A 26,911-nucleotide genomic window follows, 5' to 3' on the forward strand; every position below is an offset into this window, starting at 1 on the left:
CACTTCACCACCTATATATTACCTACCAAAAGAGCTAGCTAGCACAATCACATTCCATTAAACTCACCACATTTCTCTCCCTAAGTCCCACCCTAAATCACATTCTCTCCTTTCAAATTCACCACCAAAACATCGATCAATGGCTACTTCAAGAGACTCGTCAGTTTTACTAATGATCTCTCTTGTGGGAAGTTTACTCATGCTTCTCTCAGCTGCTAACCTTCACCAAGACATTGACATCACATGGGGCGATGGTCGCGCTAAGATACTTAACAACGGCGAGCTTCTTACCCTCTCGCTTGACAAAGCCTCCGGCTCAGGCTTTCAATCCAAGAATGAGTATCTTTTTGGAAAGATCGATATGCAGCTCAAGCTTGTCCCCGGAAACTCCGCTGGCACTGTCACCGCCTACTATGTAAGTTCTCATTCATTTGTGTTACTAATAAGACTGATATTTGGAATGTTTGATGCGAGTGGACGCTGACATTAGCGGTGAAACATGCGCTATTCTCCAATCTCCATTCACATAAAAACAATTAAAATTGTCCGACTGACTGTAGTCATCTTTTTAATTCTAATGTTGTGTCTATTAATATTGCAGCTGTCCTCACAAGGGTCAACCCATGATGAGATAGACTTCGAATTCTTGGGAAACCTAAGTGGTGACCCTTACATTCTTCACACAAACGTGTTCAGCCAAGGCAAGGGAAACAGAGAGCAACAATTCTACCTATGGTTCGACCCAACTGCCAATTTCCACACATACTCAATTCTCTGGAACCCCAAATGCATTATGTAAGTACCCCAAAAGTACTAAACTAAAATAATCACAATTTTTTAAACTTTAGTATCTGATTAAAAAATTTCACTCCATTTCAGATTTTGTGTGGACGGCACACCCATTAGGGAGTTCAAGAACTCAGAGTCAATTGGTGTTCCATACCCAAAGAAGCAGGCAATGAGGATATACTCTAGCCTGTGGAACGCGGACGATTGGGCCACGAGGGGTGGGTTGGTGAAGACTGATTGGAATGGAGCACCCTTCACTGCTTCATACAGGAACTTCAATGCCAATGCTTGCATTTGGTCTTCTGGAGCATCTTCTTGCAGTTCTGCTGGTTCTAGTTCTAACTCGTGGCTCTCACAAGAGTTGGACTCTACAAGCCAAGAGAGGTTACATTGGGTACAAAAGAACTACATGATTTACAATTATTGCACAGACACCAAAAGGTTTCCCCTAGGCCTTCCTCAGGAATGCAACATGTCCTAGAACATTTAAATCGTACTCATATGTCAATTCTTTTGTTATTTGCCCAGGCTCATTCTTGATCGCATTGTATTCATTTAATTCTCTGTAATCCCACAATCCAATTCGTATACATTCTTTCTTCTTCTTGTTGTTAATCAATTCGATAAAACAAATCCATTATAATTTTGAAATTTCATCAATTACCGGTGCCATTCTATCATAAAAGAACGGATAAGAGCATCTCTAGCAGTCTAAATTTTTTTTAATGTCTAGCAGCGTGTTAAAATATACTGTCATGTTACCAATATGTAAAATTGTGGGTTTGTAAAAAATATGTGAGGTTTAGGCATAATACTGAGTGGTTGTTGTTGGGGGAGATATTTTTACACAAAACATATAAAATAATCCAATTCTTTTTGTCTAAATTTATTATGACACATCAGATTTTATACCAAAAAAAAAAAAAAAATACACAATGGTTCAAAATGCTCTAAGAATTCAATTATTATAAAGAAATATGCTAAAAGGAATCATTATGCGCTTAATGTGGTTTTTTATGTGATATACAAAAATAAAAAACATTAATAAATAATTTACACTTTTAGTGATATGGAAAAATAGATATTTAAAAGGATAAAAAAAGCAATTAATAATCAATAAAATAATAAATGTGTTAGAATTCCAAATTAAACAGGAGTTAATAATTAGATGTAGATATAGATATAGATAAAAATTTGTTAACAATTATAATAATTTGGTGGTTTTTAATATGACTAATTTGATACTTTTTACAATTTTAAACTTAAAAATTATAATTATTACATTTAATTTAAAGTATTTAAACAAAAATTATTTTGTATTTTTAAAATTTTTAAAAAATGTTAAAGAATTCCTTATACATTATATGAATATATGGATATAGACGAGCCGAAACTCTCTACGGGTTGAAATTGAATTCGGGTTACCTCAGGTCCGGACCAACCCGAAGTCGGATTGATGCCGGGTTCGGATTGAACCGGCTTGAGCAGCCCCGTTGCGAGAAAGTATTTGGTGTAGCCGGTGTCCGGTGCACCTGGCACACCGAATACTTTCTCCCAAGTGCCGGTGTATAGTCCCTCAGCTTTCTGTTCTTCCCCTGCTCAAACCGGTGCCAAGGTTAGGGTTTACTTTCTCTACTGTGTATTTTCTCCTCATTCCAGATTATTTTTCAATTTGTTGTCAAAATACTGGCCGTTGATTTGAATCCCATATGCATCCCTTATATATATATTAATATATATACACCATCTTTTCTACTACACCACTGAATTCTGGAATTTTTTGGGTGAATTTTAACCCTCTAGGTTAGGGCTCTACATTGCATTATGGAATGTTGTGGGGGAAACTAAATTCAAACAAGAGGTTCTGGAATTGTGGGTGGTGGTTCAACAAATTCCGACCTCCATAGGCGGAAGTCTTACCTCTCTCTGTTGTATATCACCTGTAAAATGTAAATGTAAAGATTGCTTTTCAAGTTCTTGATGTATAAAATCTGCATCTCTCTGAATTTTGTCATATCTCTGGTATTGTAACATGGATCATTTATAAACCATGTAAGAACAAAAATTCTTCATTAATAATATTGTCAAATAAGATGAAAAATAGCAGTAAGATAATACAAAATAAGGTACAGTGCTGAAATGGAAATGCTTGTTTGCTGGTATGTTGAAATTAGTAGTCATATCCATGGAATTTTTTTCTTTATTTTATATATGATATCTTAGTATCGTACACTTTATCTTTGCCATGCATATCCTACTCTTATGTCTTACCCATATTTAGTGTACCTTTGCTTCTTATTATATGGACAACTGGTGCCAGCAAAAGAGAAGAAATATAGGCTATATCTGTGACCAGAATCAGACCTCAACAGAGTGATTTGGCTTCATCGGTTAGCAATAATTGTTTTATGTTTTCCCTTTTCCCATTCTTATCCTCGTCTTCTTATTTTTTCTACATGTTCGGACATGTGAAGTATCATAGTTGCCTTCCACCTGTGTCCTCCGTTTGTTTTCATGAGAGAAAGGGCAATGTTCCTAGTTCATGTGGTTCTACGCGGGCTTAGTTTATTTGCTTAACAAGCTTGAAAATTGGGCTTTGAACTCAACTCATTGACTTAATGAACAAGCAGATGCCTGAGTTATTCCTTTTTTTTATTGTTTCATTTGTATTTTTAACAAATCCATAAGTATAGGTGGTGGGCATGTGCCTTGACTCTTTGAAGCCATGTTACCAGAGATTCAATATTGTAATATAACAATTGGGGATGAAAATGCCACCACAGTTTTATCCTGCTATTAGGAGGATAATATGCCATGTAAATCCTTTGATTCTTTTGTTAACTTTGTTCACCAAATCTGGATTTCTTTCTTTCTTTTTTATTTTTTATGTAATGTAAGTGCAACATTTAGTGTAGTTCTTTTGCTAACTTTACCAGATGAATATGGAAAAAAATTTCTTCTTTTAGGGCATTCAATGTATGAAGCACTGCCCAAATAGATGGATTTATCGTTGATCTCCTGTTAGGACTCGAGCGCATAAAAAAATTAAAAATAAATGAAAGTTTCATATATAAGTTTGTGTGCATATGCATCATGCATTTATGGGTGTGTGCATGTGGATACACGGACATGTACCTAATAAGCATATCCAACGATTCAAGTTTGTTATATGGTTGTGCATAAAACTATATTATTATGTTCCTTTTGCTTACATTATTGTTTCAAAATGAGTAAATGTGTCTATGGTGAACATTTTTTGTTGCATAAAAGCTTTATTTTACTCTTGAAAATGGAAGATTATGAAGATGTGCCATGGCCCTATATCGTTGTGCCTGATTTGATAACTCTGATGCTTGGACACATACTAAAGTTTATGTAAAATAGGTTAGAACACAATCCTCTATTTATACATACCGAATGTGAACTTTTTTTGTGTATGCACTGCAGTCTTTCTTGTTTAAGTAGTTTTATTTATTTATTTTTATTTTTATCTTTTTAAGTCATAATTATCTATTAGGTGTGCATTCAATCTTAAATGTTATATCCTCTCCTTATCATGTAATTAAGCTATGCATTTGGTTCACATGCCTCTGATGCAGCTTCAATACATAACTTCCGCAACTTGTAGCCTTTTCTGCTCCCTTGAAATTATTCTCGTGCTTCCAGTTTACTTTATTTTCTCTTTAAGCTGTATTTGTACTTGCAAATTCCATTTAAAAGTTTGCTACCTCTATGCCACTTTTTGTTTGTTTGTTTGTTTTTGTTCATGTGTACTGATTCTACCTCTCAACATTGACAGATGTATTTTTCAGATTTATGTTTATGTAAAGATAAAGAGTTTGAGTCTGAAGATGAAATCATAGATTACGTTGATGTGGATGACAGGGCTGGATTTGTTGCCATTGTGAAACGCCTATATGGATATTGATTACGAAAAATAAATAAATCTATTGAAGCTAGATATTGTCCACACGGTGTTTTTAGATTGATTTGTACCTATGACGCAGTAGATTGCACAAAAGCTTTACTTGAAGGAGACCTTTTCGTTGTAGATCTTAATGTTCCCATTGAATTTGGATTATGTCCATTGCATATTGCTGCTGAAGCTTTCTCATATGACATGATTGACTTATTACTCCGCCATGGGGCTCAGACTGATGTCAGAACCATAGAAGGTGAATTCAGGGGTGACTTGCTGCCTCTGAATATAGCACTCGAAATGTTAAGGTACAAGATGTCATGTTGTAATTTATTCCAGAATTGTTTGATAGAGCCCGTTAAATAAGCCATTTGATCTTTGCACCATACCTTCTTTTTTCCATGTTGGTTGATTGAACTTATTGTTTGGCTGGAGCTGTTATCATCGATACCTGTCTGACTGGACTCCAAAGCAGTCTATTTTCAAGTTGATTGTTATTCTTTCCCTGCCACAAATGGTTTGTTTTTGCTACATATTTAATTTGGCTTGAAAGAATATTTTAGTTTATAAATGCTTGTGATTAGGAAGAGTATATGAACTGTTTTCGTTGGTTGCTTATTATATTTAAATAATTCTTATGCAGAAAGTACCATTAGAAACCAATAGGTTGCTTGCATGGAATACAAAGGATGTCAGCAATATATTTTACCATTACGCTATGGAGGGAAAACTTATTCCAGTGGCTACTCTGCTGATGGTGGCTCGAGAAAAGATTATGGCTCCAAGCACGATGCAGAGCAAAGATTTTTGTGGTTTAGGAGGCGGCATGATGATCCGCCAATGCATCCTTGAAGAGATGGCATCACTAACCAATGAGGAGGTCAAATTAACGTGCATTGGTAGCTATTCTAATCAGAGGCTTAAGAATAAGAAGGCATTGATGACAATTGCCCTGCTGTTGCTTGAAGTTTTTGATAAGGCTGGTGATGCTATTGAAACATATAGGCGGTCCGTTCGATATTATGTAAGCTGTTCGTGTACTTGTTTTTGGATCTTTGTGATTTTTCTTACGTTGCACTTCAATCCTCATTTACCACTGATTTTGAGAGTTGGTTATTTGTTGAAAGTGCCCACGCCCTGCAAAACAAAAAATAAAAAATAAATAATCATCGTCAGAAATTATTTTTCTTCGAGTCCTTTTGATTTTGACGTCACACTTCCGTGAAGTTAGGTCTATTTGTCCCCTTACAGATTTCAAAAGAAAAGGTGGTGAAAGACCTCAAGGCTCTGCTTAAGGAATCGGGTTTTGTTTTGAAGGACAAAGACATAGACTTGAGTGACAAAAACTGGTTCGATGCATTGTTAATTTGTTAAATTAATGAATTTGAAAATTTTATGCTATTTTTTCCCGTCTTTAGTTTAGCTGCTTTGGAATAAGCTGGAGTACTCTAATTCACATTTATTTGCTTGTGACATTCTGATAGTGAATAGTGAAAGTGAAGATATCAAGCTGGCAACAGAAGTGTTAGGTGATTTGTTGATTTTTCTTCACTAAAAGTCTTCCTTGCTTCAGAGATACAAAGGAAAGCATATTTACAACAGAATTCCATTTCACTTGTCTGATTACATCATCTTTTCTTTTACACAGAAAAGAGAACATCATTTAGGTCTCAATTACAGGATCTCTGCATGCCACTCCACTCTGTGCCGCGCAGTTTTTGCCAATAAAAGGTGAGAAATGTAGCCAGTAAATGTCATTGTTAATTTTTCTCTCCTTGTGATATGGTATTGCCACACCCATGATAATGCAGGGAAAAACTTTTTAACAACATAAATTCTTTCTTAAATATTTCATGACAAGGAAATCTCATGTTTGATTACTTGTAGAATAAACATGCCCTTGCAACGATAAAAAAAAGTTAGTTTGTTTGGAAGAAACAAATTTTCTATATAATTTTAAGCATTATAAATTTTGATTACAGGGATTACATTATAATTTGCTTAGCTCTCGCTCATCCTCACTTACTCAACTCAACAAGCAAATGCTCGTCTGTTGGTTGAAATTGATGATATTTGAATAAGCCTAAATAAAGTTTGATATGAACAATCTAATGCCATACTAGATCCACAAGTGATGCTATTATATTGGGTATTTCTCATATAGCTTTTTCTTTTTTGGAGTGTTGAAAGGCTTACTTATGGGAAATACTGTTATATAGTGCCTCAATGTTATGTAAGAGAATATTGACTTGTAAGCTATGGCCTACGGGGAACCATTTGCAACGTATAACGGTTTATTTATTTATTTTTATTTTTTTTGTGGAAAAATCATAAGGTAATTGCCATAAGCCTATACCTCTTTCTACTCTCCCATGATCTCGTCTCTTTCTTCTATGAACTTGCTGGTATTGGTGATTCAAGGCATTCTTTTTCTGGTTTTGTCATTGATTGGTTTTGTCAATGATTTTATAGTCTTTGAGAATATAAAGGCTAACCATTTGTTTTTCATGGTTTATGATTTTTATAATTTCAAATACGGTCAGAGACTCAGATCTGTAATTGACCCCTAATTCAGAGTTATTGGTTGGTGTGGTCCAAGGATTCTTAACTTTAAAGTCTGATAATCTGTATTTCCATCGCCTATAGATGTTATTAATCTCATTTTTCTAGTGTCATAGAAAGAGAGGGATATATGTGTCATTTTAATATTTTTTTTTAGTAATTAACCACTGATGAGTTGAGAGCATATTAGTAAAAGCACACAAAATGTAAGTTTATGTAACAAATTGTTAGTCTAACAGGTGTTAGAGTAACTCTACCAAAAAGTTTAATGTGAAAATGATTAAGCCAAACCTTAGGGGAGGTTAGAATAATTTGTTGTGAAAGTCAACAGAAAATAAATCAAGAACACACAAATTTTACTTGTTTCACCCAAAATTAGGGTATGTTTGCGGGTTGCAGGGATTTCACCATATGGAGACGACAAAATATTGAGAGTTCAAAATAAATAAATACCATCACCCTCTCACTAGGGCAATAGGGCAACATAACAAGAGCAAAAATACTAAAATACCCCCCCACCCCCTGTAATTCACTATGTTGGATCGATCTGCGAACCTGGGCTAAGGTGTCCAAGGTGTCCACTATTTATCAAGCTCCACAATTCTCATCATAATATACCCAACCTTTAAACATATGACAAAAAAATTTAAACAAACACTAATGCAATAAATGTAAGTATTAAACCATAAATTTATGAATTTTTCAAATATTTAATTAGGTTGAACAATATAATCCCTTAAATATATAGTATAGAATATTTGAATTTAATAGTCATTTAATAAAAAGAAAATGATATGAACTAAATAATTTTAAAATAAAGGCACTTCTTTTGATCTTGGAGGCTACTAAAAAGCGCAAGCTTGAGTGTTCTAGGCTCATCTTTAACAACTATGGCCTTGAGAATAATGTAGTTTTGTCAAATTACTTGAAGGCAATCATTAACATAGAACATATGCAGGGGTAGTTCGTGTATATATGAGTACATGGATTCCGTTTATTTTTTTTTTGTGTCTCGATTTCTGAGGTGGGATGTCTCGTGCCTGTACTCGTGTCCACATCGTAAGTGTAAATGTATATGCCAGCATCTTATGTAATAGAGCTGTTTAATTCTTATAGTTAGTTTTTTAGCATAAAAAATTTAGACGACTAATTTACCACTGCAAGGGAATCTCTCATGCAGCATGAGTGCTCTTCTATAAGCAAAATGTAGAAGCTTGATTTTAGGTTTCTTCAAGTATGTTAGACACTAAAGCAAAGTAGTGATGTAGATGTTTTTTGTTCTTCTAATTTCTCGTTATTTGGCTGCATATAAATGTGACTAAGCCATGACTTGTTTTGTGCAGCGTCCGATTACTTACAAAGAAAATGAGAAAAGGTGGGCAATGTCTAGATTTATTGAATGGGGATGGCCTGCTTTATTGCATGAACGACGTTACCATATATTCCACTTCTTGACGCCTGGTAATAACGAGTTTCATTTCTATCTGTTACCAAGCAACAGGAAGATGGGTAGTGCGATGAAAACACCAGCTACATTTTTTCTATGTACGAAAATGTTCAAGGCCTTTGCATTAGCAATCAAGCGTGGGTTAACATGCATATGATTTAAGGTAAGAATGATTTCTTTTTAAGGTTTATCTGATCCTCCTCTTTTTTCTTTTTGACAACAAAAGTGAATTCTGACTACAATTTTTTTGCAAAACTTCTACTTCTTGTTACATAGTGGATGAGTCATTTAGGTATTCAATTTTGTTCTCTTCATAGGTAATTGTGCTATTTTATTATTATTAGGGTAAAAGTGCGAAAAACCCCTACTATATAAAAAATTTTGCCTTTTTATAAAGTGCATATAAATCCTTGTATTTTGAAAATTTGTAGCAAATTGCTCCCTTGTTGTCAATTTTGACCCTTGTTTTTTTATATAAAACAAAAAAAAAAAAACAAAAATACCCTTAAGTGAATTTTAGGTATTTTTTAATAAATTAAGATTAAAAAAATAAAAAACAAAATTATTGGTGAGGGGTAATTTGGAACTACTAGTATAAAGTTGTTATATTTTGTAATACATTTTGTCAAAGTGGCATTTTTCATACATTCTTTTTGAACATGGTGGTATTTGTAATACCACGTAAATAATTTGTCATTTATTAAACTATCGCAATTTGAATTGATGTTAATTACAGCAATTTTTTTATTGGTAAATAAGAACTTTATTAGAAGAAACAAGAAGTTGCTTGGGTTTTCCTATTTTCATACCCAAAGATAGGGGAAAAAAACTTATATAAAAAAACTTGTGCAGTGGCAATCTTTAGGGCACTATGTTTTTTTCACATCTCCGCGCTCCACCAACCACATTGCAATATTAACATTCTTCTAGTCCATTACCTTTCAAAGCCACGCTCCCACACACACACACACACACACACACACACACACACACACATATAAACACACGTAACTATTTCTACTCCTTCAAATGTAACAGTACTACTTTTGATGATGTCTGTTATTTGATATATATTGAGTATCTAAATATTTGATGATAATACGTTTTAATGTGATTGGTAACAATATATTTTAAAACACTTCTATTATTAATTACAATAATATTCTTTGATAGAATGTTACCGTATTTGTTAATAAAAACTTTATAAAAGAAGAGGTGAAATTTTTATAAAAAATACAATTATGTCTAAGAAAAACAGTTATCTAAAATATAAAACATCTACTCAAATTTTATTTTAAAAGTTAAAAATTTTAACTTCAAGTTTTACTTAATAATTACTAAAAGTGTTTTAGTGGTTACCTATCACATTTAAATATAATTTTTTTAAATAAAAATATTTTAAAGCATTAATAGGTAATCCCAAACAAATATGCTCTTAATATGAAAAAAAAAAAAAAAAAGAAAAAGAAAAAAAAGGAAGGGGAAGAAGCCCCGTCCACACAGGCTGATGCGGTTATAGACGTGAACCATTACATAATGTGAGATTTCTTTTCTTTCTTAAATGGCATTATTTATTTTTCTCACCAAATTAAAATTTTATATCAATTTTATGTCTTTCATTTAATTCAACATTTTTTTTTTCTACCTAACTTATTAATTGAAATATATAAAGGTGCAGTGATGAATAACACATTTGTCGCTTCCTTTAATATAGAAAAACGATATCCACAATCGCTGTCTTTCATAAATAAAATATTTATTTTTCTCAACTACTTAAAATTTTATGTATCAATTTTATCTGTCTTTCATTTAATTCAACTTCTTAATTTTTTTTATACAGTTATAAATACGGAGTAACACGTTTGTTGGGCCCTTTAATATATAAAAACAATATCCATAGATCATAATCGCTACTGACACGAACGTGGACTACTAAAGCCTTTAAATCATGTCGGGCGCATCTTCTTTTATAAGCTACTATTACTGACCAAATTAATTTTTGGCAACAAATAAAATTTTAAACTATTAATTTTATATTTAATTAAACATTTAAAATTTTATCTTTCTTTTATTTAATTAAACTTCATAGTTGAAATATATTAAATAATAAATAACTCCCCATTTATCCATTTAATTAATATACATAGACGTGTTTTCACACCTGAGCTTGTAATGGGTTTAACCCGAGATCTGATTTCATCAAAAATTCTTTTTAACAATTTTGAATTTTAGTTTTGTATTAGAGTTTTAAGAAAGTAATTGAGTTGGGCATAAATCTCAACTAAAAGATTTTGAATGTATTAAATTTTACGGAGATCCAAGCTAATGCTAGCTTGTTTGGATGTTATTTTTTTATTTTTTATTTTTTATGTTTGGTTATAATAAAATATTTACGAAGAAAAAAAATTTAAAACCTAACAAAAATTATTTTACATTGAAACAAACAGCGTCCAAATGAAATATGTTGTACTGTATTTGGATCATGTTTAAATATATAGGTCAGGTGTGAATTAAGTCACACATTTCTTCTCAACGGGTGTTACTTTCACGTTTTGCGCATGCTCTCGCTCAAATTCTCCCTATTTATGACAAAATTCTGTCGTTCTTGCTCTCGAATTTACTTTCATTCTCGCTCTCGCTTTATGTAACTTAGGGTGTAAATATTGTTCATAATATTCTATTTGAATTTAAGAAAGGAAAAAAAAAAAAAAAAAAAAAATTGATAAAATGCGAGTCTAACATGCTCTGAAAACAGAGGGTAGGCTCAAGCAAGGAAGGTGGTGTTTGGAGAACACTCTAGTTTCACACACACACACACACACACACACACACAACGCCAATAGCTTAGCTTAGATCATTCTAGGACTTGTTATACTTGTCTCTGCTAGCTGTTCCCAACTCAACTTCAACCTCACTCTTTCTCTTGCCATTTGGCAGTGAAGTGAACACCATCAAACACTCCTTTGCCTCTTCTCATCCACTACTCTCCTGCCTTCTTCACTCCTATATAAACACACACACACACACACATAAAACCTGGACTGGCACTTTCTCCAATTGCCCCATCACCACCGTGATCAAGAAACAATATCAATCAATGGCTTCAACTCTTGCACGAAGTTCGCTGTTGGCTCTGTTTCTAATTGCCACTTCAATGGTTTGTTTTGCTGCTAACAACTTCAACAAAGACTTTGACATCACTTGGGGCGATGGTCGTGGTAAGCTGCTCAACAACGGCGACCTTCTCACTCTCTCTCTTGACAAAATCTCCGGCTCCGGCTTTCAGTCCAAAAATGAATACCTCTTCGCAAAGATTGATATGCAGCTCAAACTCGTCCCCGGAAACTCCGCTGGCACTGTCGCATCCTACTATGTAAGATTTAAATAAATCTAACGGTAGGTAAGATTGTTTCATTGTGATCTACGACGAGTCGGATTTGATTAATTTTTAGTTGTCTGCATTGCAGTTGTCATCACAAGGACCAACCCATGATGAGATAGACTATGAATTCTTGGGAAATTTGAGTGGCGATCCTTATATTATACACACCAATGTGTACACCCAAGGCAAGGGAGAGAGAGAGCAGCAATTCTATCCTTGGTTCGACCCCACTGCTGATTTTCACACCTATTCCATCCTTTGGAACCCTAAATGCATTATGTAAGCAATACAACTCTTTTCGTTTTTTATTCTTCTGAAATTAATTTTCAATATTCTAAAACATTTCATTTTTTTAAACTCTATTTCCAATGAATAATTTTAATTGAAAAATAGTTTTAAAATTGTGGAGTTTGAGAGATTTTTTTGAAGCCAGATCCCACTAACTCATCTCTTGTGTTTTGATCAGTTTCTCTGTGGATGGAATTCCAATAAGAGAGTTCAAGAACATGGAATCAATGGGTGTTCCATTCCCAAAGAAGCAGAGGATGAGACTATACAATAGTCTTTGGGATGCAGAGGATTGGGCTACGAGAGGTGGGCTTGTGAAGACGGACTGGACCAAAGCTCCATTCACGGCCTGCTACAGGAATTTTAATGTGAATGGTTGCATATGGACAGACTCGGGAGCATCTACTACTTGTGGCCCAAGTTATTTACACAGTAGCAACAGTAAATGGTTCACACAAGAAATGGATTTGAGCAGTAAAGAGAGAATGAAATGGGTGAAGAGGAAGTACATGATCTACAATTATTGTACTGACACCAAACGATTTCCTTTGGGCTTTCCTCCAGAATGCAAAGCCATACAAATATCCTAAGAGAAACAAATGAAATATACAATAGTTTATCCATAGTGTAATGTACAAAATCTGTTTTGTCTCTTTTCCTTTTTTAGGTTTTTGTTTCTTTTGTTTTCCTAGGAGTCACCAATATTGTACAAATATAGTTATATATATATTGTATAATATACAATGTTCTTTGTATGTATTCAGTCCTTTATTTTTTCTTTTTCTTTTTCTCTCCAACGCCAATGTCAATTTATTTATTTATTTATTTCTTACAAAAGAGGATTTATTTATTTCTTACAAAAGAGGAGAGAATGAACTCAAACACGGTCACATAGTTGGACACTCTACTAACTACTAAGTATTATCTCTGTCCTAAAAAAGATGTCTTATTTGGGGAATTGTAACTCATAAACCGGACATCTTTTTTGAAACAGAGGGAATATTAATTAGGTATAACGGGTGGGTGCTTGCTCATTTATTCAAAAGCTTAAATTATTAAATAGTGCTAGATACTCACTAATTTATACCTATTTATTTTTCCGCTCTTTAGTAGACTAACCAATCCCTTAGGCGGGAAAGCAAGTGCGCTCAAGGGAGCGAGCAAGTTTTCGGACTTAAGGCTAAGTGGGGAGCGCAAATGGAAGGGGGTAAACTGACTGACTGTCTCCTTTAACTTCTCCTTCAACTTCAGAAAGGAGCAAGCGAAGAAAAGGGTATATACAATACCACCAGCGCCTTGTAACATTCTCCATCACCTGAATTCGCAACGCACTATTGTTGCGAGTCGAGCCATCCTACCTACTTGAGGTGAAGACCCGAACGTCTTCCTGGCCGATTGCTTTGAATGACACCGGATCGAGGATTGAATTTGGCTTTGATACCAACTGTAACGGGTGGACGATTGTCCATTTACTTAAAAAACCTAAGCTATTGGATAGTGATACATACTCACCTATTTATAACCATTCATTTTCTCATCTAGATTCGATGTGAGACAAGTTACCCTCGTAACACTTGCCACTGTAACATTCATAATCATTGTAAACTCTATCATATGGAATAGTTTCAAAAATACTAAAACATATTTTAACAAAAATTATTTTAATCCTAAATGACTAAAAAACACTAGGATGCTTCCCTTTATTCACACACACTTGTTAAAATTTCACAGTTCAGTTTTTTCAAGTTTAATCACAATTTTTCCTATTTTTCCTATTTTTCCCTTAAATTTTCATATGGTTGGCTCTTTATATAAAAACTTTATTTGAATTTCTTATTTAAATAATCATACAAATCCAGCAACGAAAAATTATTTGTATCTTACAAGTTATAAACTGAACTACTATTATGATCGTATTACAAGTTACAAAGACTTTGGAACAAGCATTACCAGCCTTTCTTTTTTTCGCTTACAATTATATATAATTCCACATTTAAAAATTTCAGTTTAAGTTTTGTTTGTTTGTTTATTTCAATTGGCAAGAAAATTACATGCCCATCCGTAGGGAACACACCCATTTGCCAGAAATTAAAGTTACCAAATTGTTTTATCTAAATCAATTTTTTTTCTTACCAATTTTTACTGTAACATTACAAAGTAAATATTTATACAGAATCATTGTTACTGTAGCACTTATTACATAAGATAAATTTTATCACTTCGTTGTAAAATTAACCAATGAATAATATAAAATTATCTCTTTTATTAAGCACTTTGATTCCTTCAAGTGAAAAAAATTTAATTAAGGGTATGTTCGGTTGTATAGAATTGAAATTTGTGAAATTTTTAAAAAAAATTGGTTCAATTTTCTTAATCATTTTTCTTAAATTTCACAAATTTCAATTTCAATATTTCAATTTCATGTAGTCGAATACACTCTAAAAAGAAATGATTCGACACATACAGTCGAATGAACCCTAAATAAAAATGTTTCGAAACATGTGTACAAATTTGCCTTGCTACACAAGCATAGCTGATGATGCAATTTTTACAATCAGAGTGACTTACACATTGCCAATCAGCCATAACAGTTTGGTGTGGGTCTTTTCAATCCGATTGTGACGGGCCGGGCTGCAAAGTTGGGTCGGTTAATATTGTAATTGTTGATCAAGGGTGGTTCAGTAGTGTCTCCTTTTATCTTTAAAAATGAATTGCGAGAATTTGAGTATCTGAAAGAGTAAAGTGGATGTATGTATTGAGTGTGAGTTTTTGCATATGACAAATAATAATAATAATAATAAATAAATAAAAATATTGCAATTGCTGGGATCATTGCGTTGCTTCACTTATAGTTTTCTTGTTTTAACTCCTAAACCAAAAGCTGATAATGTTCATCACAAATAACTAAAATCAGTAGCTCAACATTGAGACATAAATGCAAGTTTTGGTGGCATATAAATGTATTTTTTTAAAAAACACCAAACTTATACATGTATAAACTAAATGCTTTGATAAATATATTGAAGATTAGATTGCATAAGATAAAAGATGAGACACAAAGGGGAAAAAAAAAACCTACCAAAGAGAAAAATAGATTGATGATTGAATTGGAAGTTTAGTACTCTGGATAGTTATGGAATTAACAAATAATCAGTAGTAAGCTTGAAATGGAGCAAATTCATGTGAATTCATATTTTAATGTAATACTTAGTCCATATTCAGATTTGAGAACGAATCGGATCCTAAGAATATATATATATATATATATATATATATATATATTTGAAAATTCAAACAATGTATATAAGTATAAAATAATTACAAAATTGGGCTACAATAGCCAACAAGCAGGCCCAAGGCACAAAAACACAACAGGCCCAGACCTAAGGATTGACCCGACCCAGAAACAACAAACCCGATGGATACAAGTAGTCAAACCACCTAACCTAGGGCAATGAACCTTAAAATAACAATGATGCATATAGCCATCGGAAACAAAATTGTTCTCCTCCGTTCATAGTAGATATGATATCATGACGTCCAGTGGTCGAGGCTGAGGTTACGAACATGATTCCTATTCAAATTATATAATTTAAACACAATTAAAGTAGAGTAAATATATACTTGATTTGAATTGCATCTCGAGGAAAAACAGAATCCATTTGTTACCCAAATTCATTTTGTATGGGCATGTGATGATTTTTTCAGTTTTTCCATGAGGATTCATATTTCACCCATTTAGAATTCGAATTGAAAATTAAAATATTAAACCTTTAAAATAGTATAGGATCGGATTGATTTTCAGTTAAACCTACTCTATTTTCTATCCCTAATCAAATAGCAGTAGAAACAAATTAAAAAAATGGTCTAGGAAGGCCAATTTTGGTGAAGTTTTCTTGGTTGTGTACAGGTACTTTAGTTCTTTCTTTTTACCCCAAATAGTGGAACATTAAGCTAATTAATTTATAAATACAGGTACTTTAGTTCTCTCTTTTTACCCCCAAATAGTGGAAAATTAACCTAATTAATTTATAAGGTAATGCATAATTTGATATTGGCAAAATCTTTTGGGGGCAATATTTGCACTTTACTTCTTTACACTTATAATACACTTCTAAAAAAAACATAACACTTTTATCCCTAATTTTATAAATAAATAATAATTTTTTTTCAAATACCACCATCACCCTTTTTCTCTCCCTCTCTCTCCCACCACAATTCGCGTGTGTGATATCTTCAAGATTTCCGATTGGTATTCTTAGTATATATAAGCAAATGAGATTACAAAGTTTAATAGAATATGTTATTTGTTAGTATATTTAAAAAATATAAGAAATGTAAAAAAAATACTAGAAGCAATATTCTATTATATATAAAAGTTACATGGTGAAAGATTTTTCCATCTTCGTCATTCAATTTAGGCATTCTAAAATTATGTTAGCTACATAGCTAAGGACTAAATATCAATTTTAGAAAAAAAAAAAAAAAAAAAAAAAAAAAAAAAAAAAAAAAAAAAACTTATAATAAGAATCTAAATGACATAGAAAAAATAAATTTCAATTAATAAAGTGCATATGAAGTGTGAAAGAAATAGATGTTTCCATTGAATTGGAATGTTGTGTAAACATTTTTTTTTTTTTTACTCTCTTATTAGTCTCTACACGCGCACACGATCTTATAGTCTTTTTTTGTTCAATAATTATTCACTATTTTGTCATTGAGTTTACAAAAAAAAATTTACCTATAATTCATCTCTTCCTCTTCTTTATTTATTTATTTATTTTCATATTAGTTTTCATAATTACTTATTTAGGTTCATTTTTCTCATATTTAGAACTGTATTTTTTTCTCAATATATAATAATAAGAATAATACAATATAAACAATTGTATTAAAATTGATTTATAAAATTTTCAATTTTAAATTATATAGTATTAGTTCAATAAGAACTCTGTAATGAGAAGAGTCTCAAGCACCGGATTAAACTTCAACTTTTTTTTTTTTTTGTTCAGCCCCTAAATTGTGATTCTTGGCTCTACTATTAATTATACAAAAATAAAATAAAGAAGAATACAGAGAGAGCACATGTGCATCCCAGTGAAATAAGGGGTTGCTTAGTTGTGTTTGGATGCCAACCCATCATCAAGATCAGCAACCACGCATTAAAAACTAGCACTGGAGATGCCGAAGGTTTTTGACCTGGATTGAACCCTATTGAAGGAACAGTGGAAGTTGAAACCCTATTTACAATCAAACTCCTAATATTAAAGAGAGATTTTGTTGTTGTAAATGGTAGAGAGTGGCAAGAGAGAGGCTTGTAATGGAGGATTACAATTGGTTTTAGGCTCCTTAAAAAAAAAAAAAACAAAACTAGTCAATTAAGTATAATTTTTCTTAAAAAATTAAAATAAAAACATTAGAGTAAGTAAAGAAGGTAAAAAAAGAAAATTTGTAGTACAAAGGGTAGTTAGGGTATAACGAAATAAGAGATAATGCCTAATAAGAGATGATGTCTTAATTAGTTTAAGAACTTTTTTGTCATTTACTTTAAAGAAAAAAGAAAAGGGTATAGAGAAGTAGAGTGCGAATAGCTTCTCCCAAATTTTTTTTCCTAGATATTATTGTAGTAAATTATGGAGTAAATTATGGAATTATAAAGATTCATTCAAAAGAAAGAATAATGTACAGGAGAGAGTCATGGGGCATTCGCCATGGAAAAATGAATTTATAAAATAAAAAATAAAATAAAAAATACCACAAGGGTGTTGTGTTTGGAATAGAATTGAGGTTTCAAAATTGAAATTCTTTCATTTGATTTTTAAGAATAAGTATATTGGAATTAAAATCTGTTTGTTTGTTTAGATGTAAAATGTTTTACAATGAATTTTTTTCTTTTACATGTAAAATCTGTTACATATAACATATTTTTCCCTCTTTGTTTGCTAGTAGGTATTTTTGGCTTATATTTTCAGTGTTTGAGCATGTAAAATAAATTTTATGTAAATAAAGGCTTATAATTATTTGACAAGGAAACACCATACATAATTCAATAGGTTGTTTTTTTTTTTTTTTCCTTATCAATTAAATTTTTTTCTTTAGAGAGAGAAATAATGGACAAGAGTTGACAAAACTAACAAAATTTTAAATTCTTTAGTTTTCTTATGATGCAGAAAAGATGAAAGATTGTTATATAAATTTTAAAGTATAATATCATCATTCCTAATTATTAATAAATAAATAAATAAAAAGAAGAACATTATCGATCCCTTCATCTCTTCCGTACGAAAACAGTACCAGAATTGTACCATAAAACACCAACATGGATACTTTTGAATTACCTCTTTTAAGTAGACCAATTTTACTAAAAATAATATATTTTTAATTTAATTATGGGAATAGTTAGAGTTACTCTTATTATTTCTTCTCTTCTTTAAACTTTCATGTTGCAATTATGATCCAATTCCCTTTTGCTCGATTCCGCTTGATTTTCCCGAGAAAATTCTTTTGATTCTCAAGAAAAGATCTTGATAAGATCTTTCTAGCATGTCAAGAAGTGATGAGGGTGTGAACCCGGAACACTTCGTAAAACCCCACTTTCCGGAGGGCCTTAGAGTACTCGCCGTTGATGACAGCATTGTCTGTCTCAAACTGATTGCTACTCTACTTCACAAATGTCGCTACCAAGGTTTCTTATATTACTTATATATATATATATAGATATACACACACCCATATGAAGAGAGAATAAAATGTTATAGATTATGATTATGATTTATCATTTTATTGCTGTTAATATTTGCAGAATCTAAAATAAAATTAATAGTATAGGAGTAAGAACTTTGCAATAAGATTGAATCACAGAATCAAGATACTCTATTTCTCCTTATGGAACTTCTAGGATAAAAATTAATCTTTCCCAAATTTAGTTTCTGAATTTTATGTTTTATATATTCTGCTTATATTGATTATTTATTTAACAATTAAGGGCAAAAATTAATGTCGAATCTTATTAATGTGATTTTTGTGAGTTTCTGATGTTATGTTCAATGAATAATACAATATATACAATTTATTGCATATTTTGAAGAAAAATGGCATGTATCTCATAGCAATGTTGTTGAATGTTATATAAATACTCTGTCATAATATAAGCATGCATTTATACATATTTATATATTTTAGAAGTGAAAAATCTTAAAGCTAAAAGATAATAGTGAAGAACAGGAAGATCCAAATTACGCTTTCAGTGAATCCCAAACATAAAAAATAAAAAAATAAAAATAAAAAATAAAAAATTTACTGGATTTCACATTAAGCTTATTTTCGAGTTCATATTATTTACTAGTTAAGATAAGTTACTGGATTTCACCTTATTTTTCACTTCCAAGAAGTTGTACCTCAGAGAAATTTCCACAATAGTTGGATTTCGGAGCTATTAATGATGCTTAAGCTTATGTTTTTCTGTTCCTTAAAAAATTCTGATTGTGATCTACATGGTACTTGAACTCGGAAACTAATGGAATTGTATGCATAATGTGGCAGTGTATAAATGTATTTAAAAACTTACTTATTGTTGGATTAGATTGTTGAAATTCAAAGGTTTCCCTTTTTCTAACACAATCAGCATTAAATTTGTTGTCTTTTATATCTGTATAAATCGGTTTTAGTTCTTCAACTGGTATGAATTTGATTTGCAGTTACAACGACGACAAAAGCAACTGAAGCTCTTAAGATGCTGAGGATGAACAAAGAAAACTATGACATTGTGATTACTGATGTTAAAATGCTTGACATGGATGGTTTCGAGCTTGTGGAGATTATAGGCCTTGAAATGGATATACCAGTTATAAGTATGAACATGAAACTTATCCTAGTGTCATTTTGATTATTTTTACTATGTTATTAGATTTACTTAAATTTATTTTGATTATTGTCCTTGTATACATGGAACTGCAGTGATGTCTGCAAATGATGATACGGAGTCTGTGATGAAGGGTGTAATGCATGGAGCGCGAGACTACCTGGTAAAACCAGTTCGAATGGAGGAACTCAAGAACATTTGGCAGCATGTGATTAGGAAAACTCTACTTGATCCCAGCAAATCCAATATCATGAAGGAGGCAGATCAAGACTCAATGCAAGTGAAAAGACAAAGGGAAAAAAGCGTGGAAAAAGAAGACGAAACTAACACTCAATCCGATGGTGAATCGTGTGCTCAGAAGAAACAGAGGATTGCTTGGACAGCAGAGTTGCATCAAAAGTTTGTAGCTGTGGTTCATCGTCTGGGAGTAGATAGTAAGTCTTGATCTTCAACTTAGAGAAGCCACAGGTGCCAGTGAACTCGATAAAATAATAAAGTTATTGTGCCCTATTCTTTTTTTTCTTTTTTTTCCTGATATAGTCTAATCCAACATTTTCTAACCTAGTATTTGTACCTTACAGAAGCAGTTCCAAAGAGGATACTTGAACTCATGAATGAGCCAAGGCTTACTCGAGAAAATGTAGCTAGTCATCTCCAGGTGAGTTAGGTCCTATTCTACATTTGATTTTGCAGGCAATGGATAACTCTAATATAGGCTTTAGACTTGTTATCACATAGTTGTAGAACAAAAATGTAATACTCAATTTGTTATTTTTTTGTTTTCTCCATTGCAGAAGTACAGAAATATGTTGAGGAGGGAAAAGAACAAAGCTAGCACAATCCAAGAAAGCAATAGTAATGTTAATTTGATCAGGAGACATGAACATGTTTCTGATACTACCACTGTGCCTTCTAACAACCAAGGTCTGCATGCCATAAATCGAGTTGTTGGAGATCATCTTGGAAGCAATGCTGAAATGATGTCGTTTCGTGATCACCATTTTCCTAAAACTGAGATGTTTGGTGCTCCTTTTGCGAACCAGAGACCTCCGTTCCTTACCCCGAACCCCCAAGAAATGTCACTCCAACAAAATCTGCTACCTCCTAATATTGATGATCAATTGCGGCCAGCCATGCCTATTCAAGCGATTCCAGCCATGCCTATTCAAGCGATTAGAAATGTCCAGCCAGCTCCAATATCAGTGGCAAATCCTCAACCCCAGCACGAATACAATGGGACGAAACTTCCTTCTGTTTGTCCTTGGAGAAAGGTGGTTGATGGCTATGCGGAGATACCTTCACACGCTCCTAGCTTTGGTGCCGGCCAACCTGGTCCAAGCACTATGCCATTGGTTGGCTATGCACCATATTCCAGTTCTCCTGGTGCCTTCAACTATGCTGGTACTTCTTTACAAATGCGCGGAGAAGCTCCTAGTCAGATGACTCCAAATTCTCAAACTAATTCTCTTGTTGGGCCAGTTCGAAGTTCCTTTCCTGGTACTTAATTCTCATATCCTGTCTACTTTATGAAAATCGAGTCAGCTGCTCATATATCAAATGATTCTTGTAGTTTCTTGCTGCTGATCTTTGATTGTTCCATTTTTTTATTATATAAATTTAGGCCAAAATGACCAGGGAAGAAATTTGGTAAATTTCAATGGAAGAGGATCTTTGGATCTTAGAGGGCGAACAGGTAGTTTTCAATTTAGCAACTGTAGTCCATCTACAGATGACTTAACAGGAAATGGCCAAATTAGGTCTGTGCTGGCTCCTCCAGAGACTTCAGAAAGAGAAAGCAATGGTCCCCATAATAGTTTCAGTCCCACGGATGATGACCTCAGTGTTATGGTAAAAGAGGTGAGGGATCTTTGAACTTTGATTCCTGTATTTTGAAACTAAAATGAACTGACTAAACAAGGGCAAAACTACTATACAAATTCATTGTTGTGCCCAATTCTAAAATGATTACTGATTTTCAATTGCAGTTGATTATTCTCGTTATATTTTGATGATCAAGTCTGTGTTTTGGTTTAATTGGTTGTCGATGAATTAGTCCTTATTCATATCAAACTACCCTACTAGCATTTCTTTTTCACATCATCTACTGTGCTATTTTTTCATCATTGTCAGTGATTATTTCATGCCGTTGCTATAACGATTTTACAGCACCCGTTCAGGCCTCACAATTACCCTGCCAAACTTAGCTGTGATTTTAAGCAGAACTTGAGTATCTTAGGGTGATTTTGTGCCACTACACCGATTTCCTTCAGAACATTCAATTCCTGTTTTAGTGTGGACATTTTAATAACAAATTTCTACTTCTCATGGTGGCTATAGTGATCCTAGCAGACTAATTCAGGTCTCTTACCCTTCTACAAACTAGCAGACCTCATGCCTTTTAAATTTCCACCTGCTCAAATGTCTTAAAACCGGGCATTACCTAGTGGCCTAGTTGGTAGATTGTCCTTGTAGTTGGCTGATCTTTAAATTTATATGTTTAAAGAAGGAATTATACATAATTTTTTTTTTTTTTTTTATTATTATTTTTTTTTTCTGGCTTAATGTCCTTGTAGTTGTTTTTTATGTCCTTATTATGCTCCCAGTTGATTTAGAGGCTTCTGCATTGCAGTTTGGCAACCACTCAGCTCCTGAACTATAATCAAGCAGTTGCCCATTACAAACTTTGGATTAATATTCATATTGCACAAGACAAATTCATTAGTAACTCGATCGCAAGAATGCAAATGATCTCTTCGTAAGTCGTCAGATCTGCTCACACATCGTGAGCCCTTATGATTGGTTGATTTATTTATTTATGTTGAAAGCCGATTGATAGTTCTGAAGAAAGATTGGTGATGTACCAATTTTTATTCTACTTTTCCTTCTCCAGACTTTTTTTGATGTTCATTGTTCATAAATCCTCTATATATTCTGTGTCACAACCTAGTAGAATATGGAAGTAAAGAACCATCCCTTTACAATCCATTTTGTGCTTTTTATTTGGCTTTTCAATGGGAAATTTTTTGTGCCATACAAGATTATGTTGCTTGGATGGTGTGATGGAAATGAAATAAAGGCCAAATGGACCAGTCATATATAGTGTCAGTTGTCACTGTTCAATATTCCTGGGAGATATTTATTCAATCACCTAATCAAGTTGTCTTGTTGATAGGTATCCCTTATCCTGTTGGACTATATAAATAGTACTAAATCTACATAACAATCTCTAAAAACAGTATCAAAGTAGACAAGGTACTCAATTAATACACATCTGAATAACATGCCCAACAAATGACCACGGGTGGCTATTGTATATAATTGCTACAAGTAGTTGTAAAAAGTTGCTATATTTTGGTTTTCAATGATCTTTCATTGTAGAATAGTAAAGACTTTACATGGTAGGTATTAAGTGGGCAATCAACCCTATCAATAAACCACAAATCTGTGTGCGTTTTAAACCCTTAGTATGTGTGCGTTCGGAGAGATCTATGTGCCGTTTCGTTTGGAAAAGATATTAGGTGAGCCAGAAATACTAATGAAAATGAATTTTCATTATTTGTTTTGTTGATTGAGTATACAAGTACAATTGACTCACCGAATATCTACTCCTGTATTTGACAATGCAATTTGAATAGAATGAGTTTCAGTACTTAAAAGAGTACTAAGATAAAGACTGCATATGTTTTAGGAGCCTAAATAACACATAATACACTATGCTAGGGTTTGATTAAGGGACTCTTTCCACATTCTGAGTACATTTGAGTATAAGAAAAAAAATATTGTGTAGTCCTTGATATAGGCCACTTTATGGTTTAGTACAATCAAAATCCATATTCAAGTTTTTATGTAATATCTCATAAAATACTTATCAATTTATTTTATAGCTTAAATTGGAGAGTTTTGATTATATTGAACCTTATTGTCGAGAACTATCTAATAGTAATTTCTCAAATATCAAGACCCTTAGATATATTTTTCTCAGCGTTTTATAAGTTATGAAACGACACTAATATTATATTTGAGAGCATCGAATCGGTGCCTTAAATTTAAAATTGGAGGAAGTTTAGTTCAAAATTTATATTAAAATTTTTTCAATCCAAATTCATAGAGTGAATTCAATGCTGCCAAACATATCCTTCATTGTCATATTTATTGATATTCGTGTAACTTTATCTTGCATGAAATTACAACTTTTCCTGAGCAAGAAGAATCTTAGTCATCCAATCGCACCTGGCAATGCTAAACTGTCTCACCATCTTTCAACAACATGGTAATTAATCACAAAAAATTACTCCATCTCATACGAAAGTTGTCTAATTCAAACTCGAGGGACAGCTTTAATTAAGATTCTTAGTTCACATGGAAAACTCATAATGATAGGTTTAGAACACAACGTAGCATCATAGACTAGCATCAAAGTACTGTCATTATATTGATTTAGACAGGCTTAAACACAGCTTGTGATAGGATGATTTGAAGCATTATTGGCTTAAACACAGCTTGTGATAGGATGATTTGAAGCATTATTGGCTTAAACCCAAACACATTGACATGACTTTTTGGGACCACCAGCCCTTAATTGCGTGTAGAATTGCCTAATTGATATGTCATTAAGCTAAATTGAGTTCCCTTAGTTTTGGTTCAAAGCATCAAATCAATAGAAGAAAATTATGGTTAAGGTGGGGATGATGTTGAAGTGAGACATTATCGGAACTGAGGTCTCACACTGATTTGCCTGAAATGGATAGTGATGGTGAATTCCCATCTTCATACATGCATTGAATGTTTCGTCTTGGAATAGTTTGATTGTTTGCATTCTAGAAGTATTTTCTTTCATTTCCATTTTTATTATCTTGTAAACAAAGTTGAGCAAAGTAAATACTTGCAAATCTTGATGAAAGAATAAAAAGGGTATCCAATGTATGTCTTGTCAATGCAAAGTTTTGTAATATTATAGGATTAGCTTAGTGCAACGAGACTCTCTTTGTTATGAGATTTAAGAAGATCAGACACGGTCTTATTTCTATATGAAGAGATTGTTTCTGTTTTCAACCTCGTGACTTTTAGGTCATATTTCTTATTAATTACTTAAAAAGCTTTGGGAAAAAAAAAAATTCCTACCACTATATGCTTTATGTGTAATAAAGGGATCTAATATTGAATAAATTAAGCTAGTAATTGCATGTAAAACTAGTACAACTTAAAAATAATTACTCACATAAAGTTGCTTTAAGAATATTGAAATTTGTTGCCAAGACAATAGCTAGCATGAATGGTTGCAAAGGTACAAATATTGATCTATGATGCAACTACTCGTGCATACAAAATGATCAATGGAAAAGATTGAATTGGAAAAAAAAATAGCTTATGTTTGAGCTAATATTAGGTAGCTAAGAAATTAATTTGAGTACATAACCTCTAAATTAGGTAGTATTCACTTCCTCGAGTAAGCTAGTTTGCAGACATTGTATCTGGAATTGATGAGACATTTAAATTAAGTCCTATAAGACCTAAAACTAATTGTAGGTTACATATTTTAAATTGTAGGCTATATGAGGCTCAAAATCCCAATCTCACTATAGATTTTCTGTAAAAATTATAAAAGTTGAGAGCAACCATTGTCAGTCTTAATTAGCATACCTTAATCTAGTAGTAAGTTGGGACTGTGACGGAACAAAAATTAAGTTCAAATTCATTGTCAATTATAAACAAGTTTTGTTTTCATAATCATATTGTAGAAGATGAAGAATTCATACTCTAGCTCATTTCAACCCAAAACTAGAAACGTGCCAACCACAACATCTTAATGCATTAAATGTCACCAACTTTTTCTTTTTCTTTTTCTTTTTCTTTTCCTTTTTTTTTTTTTTTTTGGATGAATCACATTTGTTACGATACTAGCACATATATATGACTTGGGCTTTTCACTCATCCTAACCAAATTTGTATTGAATGTGGCGCATAGATCAATAAATATCTGCCATATTATATTAATATATATATATATATATATATATATATATATATGTTCAATACATGATGTGCTATGCTTCCAATAGATCGATGAAATCAGGTCCCTTAGAAATTTAAAATGTGGTGTACTTCCAAATTATAAAGGGTGTGACGCTTTGATCTGATAGATCATATTTGCAACTCATTGTTTGTACGAAAAAGCTACAGTGAAGTACAAATTATTAAAATTTGGTATCAAAATTTTTTTGGCAAATTTTATGATTTCTTTCTTTAAACAATTTATTTTGAGGTTGAATTTGATTATTTCTTTCTTTTTTAAAATGGAACTGAATTTCATTTGAGTGTATTTAAGGGAGAGTTGTGTTTGGCTTTCAGTTTGGTAGTGTCTCCGAATTATTGCTCTTTTGAAATATGTATATATATATATATATATATATATATATATATATATATATATATATTTGTACTTTGCCAATAACCATCTAGAATGATTAAACTGAGGAAAATTTGTCACGTTGAAATGAGGGGCGATGTGGATAAGTGGTTCTACAAAGCAAAATTCCATCGGAAGGACCATAGATAATCCATGTTCATGATGAGTGGATGTTGGGGACCATAGATCTATTAGTAATTAATTATAAGTTGAACCATAGTACAAATATAACAGAGGATGTAACACTACATAGATAT

General features: G+C 32.5%; 4 protein-coding genes across 8 annotated transcripts; all 4 read left to right on the plus strand.

Annotated features, from left to right (window-relative positions):
- The first annotated feature begins 65 nt into the window (after positions 1-65).
- On the plus strand, positions 66-1,404 carry LOC132279335 (probable xyloglucan endotransglucosylase/hydrolase protein 23). Its single transcript, XM_059781289.1, has 3 exons — positions 66-415; positions 602-795; positions 880-1,404. The coding sequence occupies exons 1-3, from the start codon at positions 140-142 to the stop codon at positions 1,268-1,270; spliced, it is 861 nt and encodes a 286-aa protein (XP_059637272.1). The 5' UTR covers positions 66-139; the 3' UTR covers positions 1,271-1,404.
- An 838-nt stretch (positions 1,405-2,242) lies between these two features.
- On the plus strand, positions 2,243-13,142 carry LOC132279333 (probable xyloglucan endotransglucosylase/hydrolase protein 23). 5 transcript variants are annotated; one of them, XM_059781286.1, is made up of 9 exons: positions 2,243-2,404; positions 2,593-5,225; positions 5,352-5,732; positions 5,960-6,237; positions 6,357-6,439; positions 8,614-8,645; positions 8,772-12,090; positions 12,185-12,378; positions 12,566-13,142. In XM_059781286.1, exons 7-9 carry the CDS (start codon positions 11,815-11,817, stop codon positions 12,975-12,977), a joined length of 882 nt encoding a protein of 293 aa, XP_059637269.1. In that variant the 5' UTR covers positions 2,243-2,404; positions 2,593-5,225; positions 5,352-5,732; positions 5,960-6,237; positions 6,357-6,439; positions 8,614-8,645; positions 8,772-11,814; the 3' UTR covers positions 12,978-13,142. The 5 variants fall into 5 exon arrangements, with proteins under 5 accessions (XP_059637269.1, XP_059637267.1, XP_059637270.1 ...); XM_059781284.1 differs by having other exon boundaries at positions 5,960-6,057; positions 6,193-6,237; positions 8,614-12,090; XM_059781287.1 differs by having other exon boundaries at positions 5,960-6,057; positions 6,200-6,237; positions 8,614-12,090.
- On the plus strand, positions 4,079-6,436 carry LOC132277993 (uncharacterized). The gene is made up of 6 exons (XM_059779827.1): positions 4,079-4,164; positions 4,774-5,016; positions 5,144-5,225; positions 5,352-5,732; positions 6,132-6,237; positions 6,357-6,436. The coding sequence occupies exons 1-6, from the start codon at positions 4,079-4,081 to the stop codon at positions 6,434-6,436; spliced, it is 978 nt and encodes a 325-aa protein (XP_059635810.1).
- A 5,788-nt stretch (positions 13,143-18,930) lies between the features above and the next one.
- LOC132277994 (uncharacterized) lies at positions 18,931-22,120 on the plus strand. The gene is made up of 6 exons (XM_059779828.1): positions 18,931-19,072; positions 20,085-20,237; positions 20,344-20,682; positions 20,830-20,906; positions 21,043-21,745; positions 21,870-22,120. Exons 1-6 carry the CDS (start codon positions 18,931-18,933, stop codon positions 22,118-22,120), a joined length of 1,665 nt encoding a protein of 554 aa, XP_059635811.1.
- Positions 22,121-26,911: the final 4,791 nt, after the last annotated feature.

Source organism: Cornus florida, unplaced genomic scaffold (genome assembly GCF_030987335.1).
Source record: "Cornus florida cultivar Cherokee Brave unplaced genomic scaffold, ASM3098733v1 CherokeeBrave_3.0.0_Hap2_Chr10, whole genome shotgun sequence".
NCBI lineage: Eukaryota > Viridiplantae > Streptophyta > Magnoliopsida > Cornales > Cornaceae > Cornus > Cornus florida.